This window comes from Panicum virgatum, chromosome 9K, assembly GCF_016808335.1.
Source record: "Panicum virgatum strain AP13 chromosome 9K, P.virgatum_v5, whole genome shotgun sequence".
In the NCBI taxonomy this organism is placed as follows: Eukaryota; Viridiplantae; Streptophyta; class Magnoliopsida; order Poales; family Poaceae; genus Panicum; species Panicum virgatum.
The window spans coordinates 52,291,556-52,305,212 of NC_053144.1; the positions used below are offsets into that span (position 1 = coordinate 52,291,556).

General features: G+C 42.9%; 1 protein-coding gene across 1 annotated transcript; it reads right to left on the minus strand.

The window, feature by feature from the left end:
- Nucleotides 1–4,922: 4,922 nt before the first annotated feature.
- LOC120652158 (F-box protein At1g78280-like) lies at nucleotides 4,923–12,448 on the minus strand. Its single transcript, XM_039929892.1, has 16 exons — nucleotides 12,161–12,448; nucleotides 11,040–11,147; nucleotides 10,839–10,894; nucleotides 10,610–10,752; nucleotides 10,307–10,504; nucleotides 10,029–10,228; nucleotides 9,549–9,648; nucleotides 8,883–9,467; nucleotides 8,610–8,732; nucleotides 8,128–8,208; nucleotides 7,738–8,045; nucleotides 7,428–7,649; nucleotides 6,897–6,981; nucleotides 6,638–6,818; nucleotides 5,844–6,018; nucleotides 4,923–5,607 (listed from the first exon to the last, which is right to left on the minus strand). Exons 1-16 carry the CDS (start codon nucleotides 12,289–12,291, stop codon nucleotides 5,463–5,465), a joined length of 2,841 nt encoding a protein of 946 aa, XP_039785826.1. The 5' UTR covers nucleotides 12,292–12,448; the 3' UTR covers nucleotides 4,923–5,462.
- Between the last annotated feature and the right edge of the window lie 1,209 nt (nucleotides 12,449–13,657).

Sequence of the window (13,657 nt, forward strand, 5' to 3'; positions counted from 1 at the left end):
GACCCGCGCGCGCCGTTGCTCCTCCTCCTCCTCCTCCTGCCCGTGCCCCTTCCGGGCTGCGCCGCGGGCGTGCTCGGCCCGGGCGTCCCGCAGCAGCGCGGCGACCTCCGAGTCCCGGTCGAACAGGTCCTCCCACAGCCTCACCAGCTCGGTCCTCGACATGATCCGGGGGACGAGACCGTCGTTGTTGCCGGGCGCCGCCGCCATGGACTCGCTCGACGCGCGCGCCCGAGACGCTCGCCGGTGGAGCTGCGTTTTGCTCGCGGCGTTTTTGGCGCGAACGGAGCTGGAGCGACGGGAGCTGCTATGCCTATGCGCGCGTTCTGTGGCCTTATATGGAGGCGCAGCTGCACGCGGACGCGGCGCGGCGGATCGGACTCGGAGTCCGCTCTCCGCTGAGCTCGAGTTCGTTTCGGCTTCGAACTTCTGTGGGCGGCAACGGCAACGGCATTAATTGTCAACGGAAATACTCCTTGGATCAAGTTTAATAGTTTGATCCACCTCGTTGAATGTTGATCCGATGATACAGATTGAAATTTTATAGTTTGTATGAAGAGATTAGTTTGCCCTGATATAATTTCTTATTTAATATAGACTTCTATGATCGGAATTTTAATTCTATCCGCGGGAACTATCAAGATAGGCCGCCTGCCAGGCTGCCACCCGTGTCGCGCGCCTGCTAACGTCACGTCGGCACCCGGCAGCGGCAGCCGCCGCCGCCCGCCGCCCCGCCGGTGCCCCGCGCGCGCGAGGCACGCCGCGTCACCAGGGCTTCCGGGTGCTGGCCCGCAATCATGCTGTGCCTACATTTTGACTTTCGAGCCCCGGCAGCCACCATCCGTGAACTGTCCTCCGCCCCAAAGTAATTACTGTTGTTATTATTATGTTATTTTTCAGAAACATAGTACAGGCGCAGACGCTCACAAATACGCACGTAGCACTCCTATGAGCATCTCCAAGAGATTGAGCCATCATCGAGATTGATGAAGTCACCACAGACGCTCCGCTGTGGACGGAAACGTCGCCTACCACTGAAAGCACAAACGCCGTTAAATCCTAAAAAATTCGCTCCCACGGGGAGTCGAAACCAGGACCTCAGGTGCTACTGAGACTCTTATAACCAGTAGACTAAAAATCCTTTCGTGTTATTATTGTATTATTGCATATGGAATTTTGTTAACCATTTTTGTTACGGTTGCATCTTCGGAAAAATGTTTTTCTAAACTCAACTTATTGAAATCCTATTTGCGTTCTACTTTAACGTAAGAAAGACTCAATGTGTTAGTAACAATAGCAATGATATACTGGAGATCAACTACGAAGATATAATTGAAAATTTCATTTCTAAGAATACGAGAAGGATGCTGCTCTTTAGTAGAACATGAGATTAGTTGTATTTTTTATAGTTTTACCATTCTCGTTTGATATATTTCAAAATAGTATTTGAAATAATACGTACTAAAGTTACATACAACAACAATAACAACATAGCCTTTTGTCCTAAGCGAGTTGGGGTAGGCTAGAGATGAAATCCAAAAAACACAAAAGTCATGGTTCAGACACGTTGATAGCTAGTCTCCAAGCGCTCCTATCCAAAACTAACTCCTCAGAGATATCCCAATCTCTAAGGTCTCTCTTAACCGACTCCTCCCAAGTCAGTTTAAGTCTACATCTACCCCTCTTTACATTATCAACCCATTTTAACACCCCACTACGCACCGACGGCTCCGAAGGCCTCCGTTGGATATGTCCAAACCATCTCAACTGATGTTGAGTAAGCTTCTCCTCAATTGGTGCCACCCCTACCCTTTCCCGAATAACTTCGTTCCGGACTCTATCCCTCCTTGTGTGCCCGCAAAACCACCGTAACATCCGCATCTCTGCTACACTCAGTTGCTGGACATGTCACCTTTTTTAAGCCAACATTCAGCACTGTATAACATCGCCGGGCGAATCGCTGTCCTATAGAACTTACCTTTTTAGCTTTTGTGGCACCCTCCTGTCACAGAGGACACCAGAAGTTTGACGCCATTTCAACCAGCCAGCTAAGATTCTATGCCTAACATCTTCATCAATGTCGCCATCCTTTTGTAGCATCGGACTTAAATACCGAAAAGTGTCCTTATGGGCCACCACTTGCCCATCGAGACTAACGTCACCACCATCATGCCTAGATGCGCTAAAATCGCATCTCATGTACTCGGTCTTGGTCCTACTAAGTCTGAACCCTTTTGACTCTAACGTGCGTCTCCACAGCTCTAACTTCCTATTTACCTCGTCTCTACTCTCATCCACTAGCACCACATCATCAGCAAAGAGCATACACTAAGGGATATCACCTTGTATGTCCCTTGTGACCTCATCCATCACCAAAGCAAATAAATAAGGGCTCAATGCCGACCCCTGATGTAGGCCTATGTTAATAGGAAAGTCAGTGGTGTCTGTCACCACATGTTCGGACAAACGACATCGCATCCTTGTACATATCCTTGATGAGGGTAATATACTTAGTTGAGACTTTGTGCTTCTCTAAGGCCCACCATATGACATTTCTCGGTACTTTGTCATACGCCTTCTCGAGATCAATAAAAACCCTGTGCAAGTCCTTCTTCTGCTCCCTATATCTCTCCATTAATTATCGTATTAGGAAAATCGCCTCCATGATCGATCTTCCAGGTATGAACCCAAACTAGTTTTGGGTCACACTTGTCACTCTTCTTAGGCGGTGCTCGATAACCCTTTCCCAGAGCCTCATCGTATGGCTCATCAACTTAATCCCACGGTAATTAGTACAACTCTGAACATCTCCTTTGTTTTTGAAGGTCGATACTAATATACTTCTTCTCATTTCTTCATGCATCTTGTTTGACCGAAAAATAAGGTTAAAAAGCTTAGTTAACCATACTATCGCTCTGTCACCTAGGCATCTCTACACCTCAATGGGGATACCATCAGGGCTCATCGCTTTACCGCCCTTCATCCTCTGCACAGCCTCCCCGATTTCTGCCTCCTGAAATCTCCTCACAAAACATCTGTTGGTATCGTCAAAAGAGTCATCTAGCTCAAAGGTAGTGCCCTCATTCTCCCCATTAAACAACTTGTCGAAGTACTTTCGCCATCTGCCCTTGATCTCGTCATCCTTCACTAGAAGTCGATCCGTCCCATCCTTGATGCATTTGATTTGGTTGATACCCCATGTCTTCCTCTCGCGGATCCTAGCCATCCTATAAATGTCCTTCTCCCCTTCCTTCGTGCCTAGTCGCTGGTACATGTCATCGTACGCCTTGCCCTTTGCTACACTCACAGCTCGCTTTGCAGCCCCTTTCGCTAATTTATAGCCCTCGATGTTGGCTGCACTCTTGTCAAGGTGGAGGCGCTTGAAACATTTCTTCTTCTCCTTAATAGCCCTTTGCACCTCGTCGTTCCACCACCAGGTGTCTTTCCCTTCTTGTTTGCCTCCCCTACTCACGCCAAGCACCTCTGAGACCACCTTCCGGACACATGTCGCCATCTTTAGCCACATGTCGTTAGCATCTTCTACTTCTTCCCAAGACCCCTCACCTAGCATCCTCTCCTTAAATATTTGCGTCGCTTCCCCTCTAAGCTTCCACCACTTCGTTTTTATAATCTTGGCACGTTTGTCCCGGTGGACACGTACCCGAAAACGAAAGTCCGCCACTAAAAGCTTGTGTTGAGGGACAACACACTCCCCAGGTATCACCCTACTATCTAAACAATCCCGTCTATCCTCCCTCCTCGCAAGGATAAAGTCGATCTGACTCGAGTGTTGTCCACTATGAAAGGTCACAAGATGGGATTCTCTCTTCCTAAAAAGGGTATTCGCTATCAACAAATCGTAGGCCAATGCGAAGTTCAAAACATCCTCCCCCTCTTGACTCCTGCTACCATACCCAAAACCCCCGTGCACCCGCTCGAACCCTACATAAGTCGCACTCACATGGCCGTTGAGATCTCCTCCTATGAGGAGTTTCTCGCTGACAGGCACGGTACTGACCATACTATCCAGATCTTCCCAGAACTGCTTCTTGGTGCTCTCACTAAGGCCTACCTGAGGGGCATAGGCACTGATCACATTCACAGCCGAATCTCCAACTACTATCCAGACCAGGATAATCCGGTCGCCTTACCTTCTAGCATCTACGACTCCATCCTTAAGACTCCTATCGATCAAGATACCGACACCATTCCTACCCGATGTTGCCCTCGTGTACCAAAGCTTGAAACCAGTACCCTCAACCTCCTTCGCCTTCTGGCCCTTCCATTTAGTCTCCTAAACACATAGAATATTTACATGCCTCCTAATTGCTACATCAACTAGCTCTCGCAACTTACCCGTTAGGAACCCTACGTTCTAGCTATCTATACGAATCCTAGTTGGCTCGGCTAGCTTCCTTACCTAGCACACCCGTCGAAGGAAGTGCGAAGACCCTTGCTCACTTATCACTACACCCGGGCGTAGATGTAGCGCGCCACTCAGGTGACGGCCGGACCCTTGCTCACTTATCATCGTACCCAGGTCACGATACGATGCGCCATTGGTGGGGTGGCGGCCCGGCCCTTGCCCACTTATCACCACACCCGGGTTCCGATGTGGCGCGTCGCTCAGAGAGTTACGCCCCAACGAGTTTCTTATGGGTTTCATATCCATTAGAGTGGCTATTTTTTACACTGGTTCGCCAAACCTATCGCAACCCTCCTCCTTTACCCGGGCTTGGGACCGGCTATGTTGAGACGACTCGAGAAAGTCTTCCAGTGCGGAATTATACTAAAGTTACATAATTGTATAAAAAAATATTAGTTATATTCGATATATTATTCTTATATATTTTTGGGGCACACTTTACATTTTCGTCCAGGGGCCTCAAATTGGGAGACGGCCCTGGATGAACTACACTAGTGCATTTCTCTTGCTCGCTGCAACATTTCGCAGTAGTATTTTTTTTAACGTACAATCGTACATAGCATTTTCCAACTAGCACCGGACGAAAATGTACGCTCCCAATTGACATGTGTCGATAAAGGTACAATTGCCTTTGTTCTGAGACCAATGCAGATGGAAATGAATCGTCGTGTATCATGCTACCTGCCTTTTGCGATCCATTTAGGTCTCAGAACAATTAGATCACCCCCAAAATCATTAAGTAGCAGGTTACCATACGGCTAATCTGTTGTACGGGAGTTGGGGGTTGTATGCAGGTGTTACCATACGCTACGGATGACCATACGTGGCCATGTATGTCAAGTTACAAAAATCATCCGACGGCACTTCCACGTATCCCAGGATTATTGGCTATCGCCGACTGCTCCAGGATATACGAACATGCAATGGATGTGATGGGCCTTCATTATATTCTGCTCTTTGAAGCTGCATATGTTGATGGTCCTTCATTATACGAACATTTTTTTTCCGGGTCTCGCCGGTGTTAGTTAAGCAGAGCCGACTACGGAGTGCAGGATTCCTGGTAGCGATTCAGCTCTCCCCATACGAAATTTTCAATGTCCTCCCAAGAAGTCGCAGCCCTTAGCTCCTTCCACAAGCTGAATATAGCTGCCAAGACATTGTCCTCGTGTAGCATACAGTAGCACCTGCAAAAAATGCCAGGCGAGAATGTTGCTGTTATATCTTGTCAAGGCAGAATGGATACTGCATCCGGCTTTGTATGGTCCTTGTGGCAAATCACAAATAAGGAACCATGGTGAGATCTTTGCTCAAATCCTATGTCAATGCGAGCAAGTTTTAAAATGCAAAGAAACTGGTAATAATCCATTAACTTGGGATACAGCAGATAGAAGAAGGATATGTAATTCAAAACAATGCTTACATTGCGCGATATGATGCCCTGCTGAACTTTGAATTTTGCACTGACTTGTATATATCAGTATTTGATTCCCCCCTCAGTAAAGGAAGCTGATAGCTCCGCAGGAATTCCCAGAGAAGGTCAGTATCACCCCGGAAAACATCCAAGTGCAATGGAATAATGTCACATAGAGGATCCCCTGCTAACACAGGCATAATTAGATCTCAAAGATAATTATAAACTTCACTGGAATTAAAATAAAAGGTAGACAAATGTGGGTATCTTGTTTTATCTATCGGTAAGCTTAGCATAACTTCTAATATCTATTCAAAAAATGCAATTTCAAAATTCAAAATTTTATGCAAGGAACAGGCCACAGATCAGAATTTTGAACAGTCAGATTTTTTCTCGACAAACAGTTATGTAAACTCATGTAAACTCCGGTTATTACATCTTTAATTTTATCAGTCAGTGATGCATGTCACAAGATAATTTTTTCGAGCTTTGTTACAATGATTGTAAAGTACCAGAGGGTACTTTCATGTACTTCTCCCTTGAATTTTTCCTGGCCATTGATCTATGGAAAATTAAATTAAATTAGTATTCGGTCCCACTCTTTTTGGTGTTTGGTCCCACATTTTTGTACCACCAGGTACTTTAGTCTAGGTATTTACTACCTTGACGACCGTACTATTTTATCAGATAGACAGCTCTCATTTTTTTCAATCATTGTAAAAGTATACTCAATTTTTTTATGTAGACAATAAAATGTAATCAATGTTAAACTACTAAGGAGCCAAAGTTAATTGGCTGCTCACCAATGGACAGATCACTGAAATCAATAATGTGAATTGCATTCATTTTTTCCGGATCTGCTTCGTAACTTCCATTGCTGTCACTGAAAGAACTCGGTTCTGTGATCCCCTCAATGAGAATGTTATCATCCATTATATCTGAATGTATCCAAGAGGGAAGTGGGTGCACTAGATCACCATCATCCTGTTATTTTAATAAGCAAACATTAAGCCTAACATTTGACACAAGCTAAATATAAAGAAAAGAAAACTGCAAAGTCACCTTAACGAACTTGATGAGGAAATCCATATTGGGAGGTAGATATCCTTCAGCTTTCTCAATTAGAACTTGTGGGACAGAGCTCCCCCTAAGCGGAATAGTGAAAAAAAAATGTTCAGGTATAAAAGCTTGTTGTCAAATTGGGTAGCAACATAAACATTGTGGATGCATAACTGGCTAAACAAAGTCTATGCAAATTAACATGTAATTTATTGCGGTTATGATTTTACTTTTGTGGAAACTTTGAACTGTTAAAAACAAGCTATTTGCAATATTCCATGATTTAATGAAGACCTATCCAACATAACTCTAGGATTATTACTGGAAAGCCAAAGCACAGTGGTCAGTGGGTAACAAATTTTAAGTTTTCACGGGCCCTCTTATATTTGATTAAATTTTTATTTCACTCTGATAGTAATGTATGATTGAAACATGACATGATCTACACAAACTAAAAACAGAGCAAGAAACCATAGTGTTTTAGTGCCCCTTTCAAAACAATGCTGAGTAAATATGCACATGATTCGCACTCACGAGTTAGCTAAGTGCTTCTTTACATTCTTCATTCTCCTATTTAGAGTAGAGACTAGTTGCTGCCATTCAGGTAGAACAGTGGCATCATCTTCTTTCACATCACTGTTCCCAGATTTGGGTACATGCTCCATATGTGGAAGAGGTAATAGATGTATATTTCGCATTTGAACTCCCAAGGATGACGCAAGAGGAAGAATATCAATCTTGGACAGCACATCACGGCTGAAAAGGAGTAAATTCAAATTGTGATTATTACAAAACCATATTTATCTGTTTGGGAGAACTGAAATTCATATACTTAGTTACTTACACGCGAGCAAAAATATCTCCTTTGCACTTTCTCGTAACCATGTATGGCCAAATCGGTCTGTTTGAAAAATCAGGTGAACTGCTCGTTCCAAAGCGTTGCTTGCTCCAAAGCCCAAGAGGAAAACAGCTGTTTGCATAAGAAACCTCCAGTGGGTAGTGTTTAACTAAAACATCTGGCATCCCTTTTCCATCCCATGGAACTGTCCTGTAGATATCATCCTCGTATTCAAGAAAGCCACTAGCAATTATCTCAGGGACGTGATTGATCAAAGGTGAACCACTTTTTTGCAGGAGATCATAGAACTCAAGCTGCAGTAGGAAGATTAATTATCACTATAACAGAAATGTCACTTTTAACCACACTAAGTTGCAGAAAAAAGCAATACAATACCTCTGTGCCCAAACCATGGACAGAATAAGCCAATCCTCCTTCAGCATATATTTTAATCACATTACCAGAGACAATGAAGACCTGAAAATAAAGTTTGTATCATATGTTACATATAACATCAATAACAGACCTACAAACATATGTTGCGGCTTCAAAATGAAATTATTCATTCTAATACAGTATTTAAATTTCAATCTCATAGTTCAGATGATTTCATGGTACATCAGGGAGCAATTATGCAGCACCCATCGACATGCTGAAGCTTACTAAGCTGAAGTCAGACACATTAACAAGTAAACTAGGTTGCATGACACCCAACATGATTCTGTTTCAACGTGCAACACATATGTTTACAAAGATTTAAAATCAACAAAATATTACAAAATATTTCATTGTCATCTATGAACAGATAAGCTGAAATTCTATAATAGTTTCTTGATAGCAGTAACTTTTAGACACTAAACAAATGAGAAAGTACTTACTGGGTTGCTACCGGTGCCAACAGGAAGCTTCTCATTTTCTGTGGGTAGTGGTAAACTATGGCATGCGCATATCTCCTCTAAGCATGAATACCATTTGTCAACATTTATTGCTAGGCATGCACCCTGTAGGAACAGGCAGATCAGTTAGAACAACGAAAAGAACATCCTCAATAAACAGATAAAATCTACTAAAACTAAAAAACTGCACATTCATTACATGCACTGAAAATTGAATCCAGTAAAAAAAATTAAAAATGACAAAGCGAAACACACCTTCCATACTAGTTCTCTCAGTTCAGGTTTAAGAACCCAAAGCCTGCGCAGCCATTCTCTTGCTTCTCTCTGCCCTAGTGAATTCGTTGGACTCCAGATAGAAGAATAATGATCCCTTTCTTTCTCAAGGAATTGTGACAAGAAACCTATATCATATGAGAATTTTTGATTCTCCAAACTTTCCTGGACACCTGAGAACTCAAATGCAGAACAATGATTTATGCTATTTGAGGTTCTTAGCGATTCTGAACCTTTGAACCTTTTTTCCTTACGGCTCATGTCAGGGTGGTTCCATCCGCTCATTGGGACAGATGGATGATTTTCATTATCTTTAACAGAAATTCCTGTGACAGCAAGTAAACCAGCTCGGCAAACTCCTTTGTGCCTGTAACCAGGTGCCATATCCAGACATACATGCTGAAAATTAGACTGGTTTACAAAGTTCTGTGTCACTGCAACTGTTGTCTCAAGGTTCAAAACGCAATGCCACCATCCACTAGGAACAAAAATAGTCTCTCCTGGCAATTGTGTGCATTCCAGTGGCTTCTCATGTTCAGGAAGATGTGGATAGATATCAAGCCACCACTGCAAATGCCACATCAATCTTGAATTTTATGGAAATAATTAAAAAAACTGAGAAAAGAAATAGAGTATTAAGTGCCTTACCTGCAATGATGTCGGAGTTTCAATGTCAACATCACCATCTTCATCATTTACATGTACCATGACCCCACCAGGAACTCTTCCTGGAGGGTACAATGCCCATCTATGAAAAATATGATCAATATTGTAAGTGGTAAATCAAGATTCAATCATTAAACAGTTAGCATTGACAGTGTGGGGACAATCAGCAAAAGTGGTAACGGTCGATCTTAAAATACAAATTGTTTTATCCAACATAGAAGTGTGATGATTGGTTAATACAACTATTCAATATGAGTTATGAATTAATGACTAAAACAGACCCTCTGGTTTTGAAAAAAAATGAAAACAAGCGGTGATAGAGAAACATTTCATGACCTTAATGTACTACTAGTTTAGAAGTTACAATTCGCAAGTTTAGTAAAGACCCATTCAGTTACAGGTACCAAAAATCAGAAATAATGCAGGTAACATTTAATATAGTTAAAAAAAGGACACTCAAACCTTTTTCGGCCACAAAGAAGGGTATTCCATGCACTTGTCAGTCCTGGATCAACATGCCAAGAAGCACCTGATCTTTCTGGTCCAATAATAAGCCATCTGAATGCCGGACGTTGATCGTAATCCAAAATATCAAAAAAATCTTCTTGGAATAAATGAGGGATACTGTAATCTTCCAGTAATGCTGGCGCTGATTCTCCAAACTGCAATCATTTGTCAAATGAGTGTTTTCTACTGGTAACTTCTGTAGCAAATGAAATTAAGTTATGAATACAGAATACCTTATCATCAAATATGTATAAAGGATCTTCGTCATGCTGGAGTTCCATGTAAGAAACATAATCCTTTAGTTTCATAGTTATCTTCTGAGAACTTCTTTGTGATATTCTGAATGGAACTTCACCAAAATCCTTTGTCAGTTGCTGCAATGTCCATTTCGTCCTTGCAGGCCAGGTTTCAGCCAACTTAGTAAGCAAAACCTACCAATAAGACGCTTTCATGGGGTGGGGGAAATAGAGGAATAAAATGCAGAAATTCAAGTGTTTTTTAATCTGAATTGAAACAAAAAGTTTGACAGAACTTACTGGGCCTTTTCCATCATATTGAGAACGAAATTGGTCCAATAGAAGGTCATCTTTCCTTTCCACGTGTCCATCATCAAATGAAAAACTACTCAAACTAGTAAAACATCTATACCATCTCCTGTATAGATATAAAGAACTGAACCCTACAGAAGTCGTAAGTGTAAAGGTAGAGAACATGAGCAGAACCAATATATACAAGAAATGGAAACATAAGGTACATGTCAATTACCATCAAACTGACGAGGTTTCTGCCAGTTCTCATCATTTCCTGAATATAGGCCAAGCCTGAAAATGAAGAAATCAGTGTCTAACCTTTTCAAAATGGTTACATGATTAATAAGGATGATATTTTAGACAACAAAAGTAACCCAGTAGAATGGGCTTAACATAAATGAGTAATACATTACCAAATTTTAAATGACTGTCATACCTGGACAATGTTGTCTTCTTCCAAGAACCTTTGTATTCAAGAGGACCCCCAATTGAAAGACATTTGCTCATCCAGAGAGGTTCTTCATTACAAAGTATGTACATGACACTGACAAGTGATTAAAATTTAATATAGTGTCAAATAATACACGATGTAAGAAAGAGATACTAGCAAAAACAAATGTTACTCAGAAGCAAAGTTTTCAGGCTCATGCTTGCTAAGCATTTTTTATACTATCTGTGACAAGAGAGGAATTTTGAACTCTTTAACTTTGGATCCATTTCATTGATCCTCAATGGAACAAACCTCCACAATTTTGTAATTTGTGGTCAAGACTACAGGGGGAATGGTCAGGAGAATCAACTCACCTAAACCCTGGAGATAAGGCTTACAAGTATATCTTAGGAAGTAATACACTTATATAGTGAATCCTGGCATAGTCTGTGTGCATCACTGGGAGGAAATGGTATGGTAAGTTTCTAATTTTCTATATTTGTTTGTGGGGGTGACCTTCTCTGAATTTGTTTTCAAAACTGTTTAAATTTGTGACGAATCTATTCAGAATGATAACTATTTTATTGCATAGCTGCTGCTGCTACCACAGGCTCCAGTTGTCCCTTGCTAATATGCCAGTTTCTGAAGGCTATAAACTGTGCTCTTTTCATGCACAGCTAACTGCCACCAAACAGATTCCAGGAGCATTTATCATTCATAATGCGTCCAATTAATCGATTCAGTATAGCACAAAGCGTATGAAAAATGACTCGCTGCACTGAAACTCCTTGTTTCTTACTAGCGCACGCACTGTAGCAAATCTTGTCCGGGAAGGACTCTGTAGCACAGCAAGCAAGCAGGCTGCTCTAACCGTAGCTAGAATTCAGAAAAATTCAGCCCGAAGGGCACCGATCACCAGAACCCTGCGACTTCCGCACATTCCGCGGTCGATGCTGTCGTCTCACCAAGCTACAAACCCCACTCTGGTTTCAACACCGCAAAATTCTGCCAATCGTGACATGTAATTGAGAGCAAGGGACTCGCGCCCCGCGAGAGAAACCGCGATTCCTAGCGTCGAGGACGAAGAAGCAGCAGAGGGGGGACAGCATGCTGGCGGGTGGGGGTACCTGCTGACGCAGGCGAGGCGCCCGATGTCGGCGGGCGGGAGGAGGTCGACGACGGCGCAGAGCACCTCGTCTGGGAGCACGGCGAGAGCCCCCAGCGCCGCCTCCCTCCGGCCGTCGCCCCCCGCTTCCATCGCTCCCGCCGGGGCCTGGTCGGTGGGTCGCGTTGAGTAGAGGCGGGGGCGCGGGGCGGGCGGGATCAGAGCTGTTGAAAACTTGAGATCGCGGTGGGAATTGCGCGTCGGGGACAAGCGAAGCGAAAATGCCAAAGCAGGGGAGGGGAGGGATGCACGCGGTGGACCACGCGTCCACGCGGTGTGGTTATTTATAGCTGGGGTCTGGGGAACCGCGGATTCGGGCCCTGGACGCTTCCGGTGGTGCGTTGGCGCCACGAAACGCCGTCGAAAGGCGTAAGCGTTTCTGCAACGCGTAATTGCCCCCCGAGTACACAAATCGAAATCGTACTGCAAATTTGATGAAGCAAAGGTCTGCAAAGTGGAAACACGCGTGATCTCCAACGGAGGAAACGGCGAACTTGGCATGAACCAACACGATGAGCCACGCATGCCCATCGCTACCTGTTTCGATTGATTCATTCATGCTGCATATTCAATTATTCACTAAACCGAGGATGTTTTGACAGGCCTAGCAAATGAGAGAGAGAGATGATGTTTTGACAGGTACTCCATCTATTCCAAAGTGTAGGTCATTTTATTTTTTTGACCTCAAATTTGACAACTTGTATTATTCAAAAAATTTATGTAAGCATAGTCAAATTTAAATTATTTTTGAAAAACTTGTATTGATAAAGTAAGACATAACAAAAGAAATGATATTTTGTATAAATTTTTGAATAAGATGGGTGGTTAAATTTAGAATAAAAAAGTCAAACGATCTATAATTTAGAACGGGGAACTACAAAAATATGGGTACAAAAATGTCGATCTGTATTTAGATAAAATAAATAAAAGGGTTGTAGCCTTGTAGGTGTGAGTTATGTTTTACTACAATTCAAGGACCCTTCGACTCAGAAGTAAATGCTATCCTTTCGGGTGCAGAAATAAATGCTATCCTTTCCCCACCTAGCACCACCGTACATGTGTCTCACGAGATATATATATACTTTGTGGTCGAATCACATTCTCCTTTTTCTGGTTAGTGTGGAATCTTGGATTTGCCTCTCGATGTGTATTCCGTTGCTTTTTGAAGCGGATGAAGATGTCTTAAAGCGAAATGTGTATGCGCAGCATTATGATGGCACGATGTTTTATTGTTACATCAAAGTGAAATTTCTGGTGCCTTAGTATGCTACACCTCTAGAGCCTGACATCAATTTTAGTTCCAGATTTGATTATCTGGCATGTCAAGAATCTAAGAGTTTGCTTGAATCGGATGATCAAAGAGGGACTACCGGACTAGGGCCCTGTTTGAATACATAGAGATAATGTTTATCTCTCGCCTTTTAGCCCTAAATTATTTCTCATGCATCGAAACAGGTGG

Bases quoted from the DNA above. Each gene is read 5' to 3' on its own strand.
- LOC120652158 (XM_039929892.1), bottom strand. From the start codon at position 12,291: ATGGAAGCGGGGGGCGACGGCCGGAGGGAGGCGGCGCTGGGGGCTCTC. The intron at 10,229-10,306 runs GTATTCTGTATT...AAATGATTGCAG, and splicing joins TATACATATTTGATGATAAG to TTTGGAGAATCAGCGCCAGC. The intron at 7,650-7,737 runs GTAAGTAACTAA...ACTCCTTTTCAG, and splicing joins GGAGATATTTTTGCTCGCGT to CCGTGATGTGCTGTCCAAGA.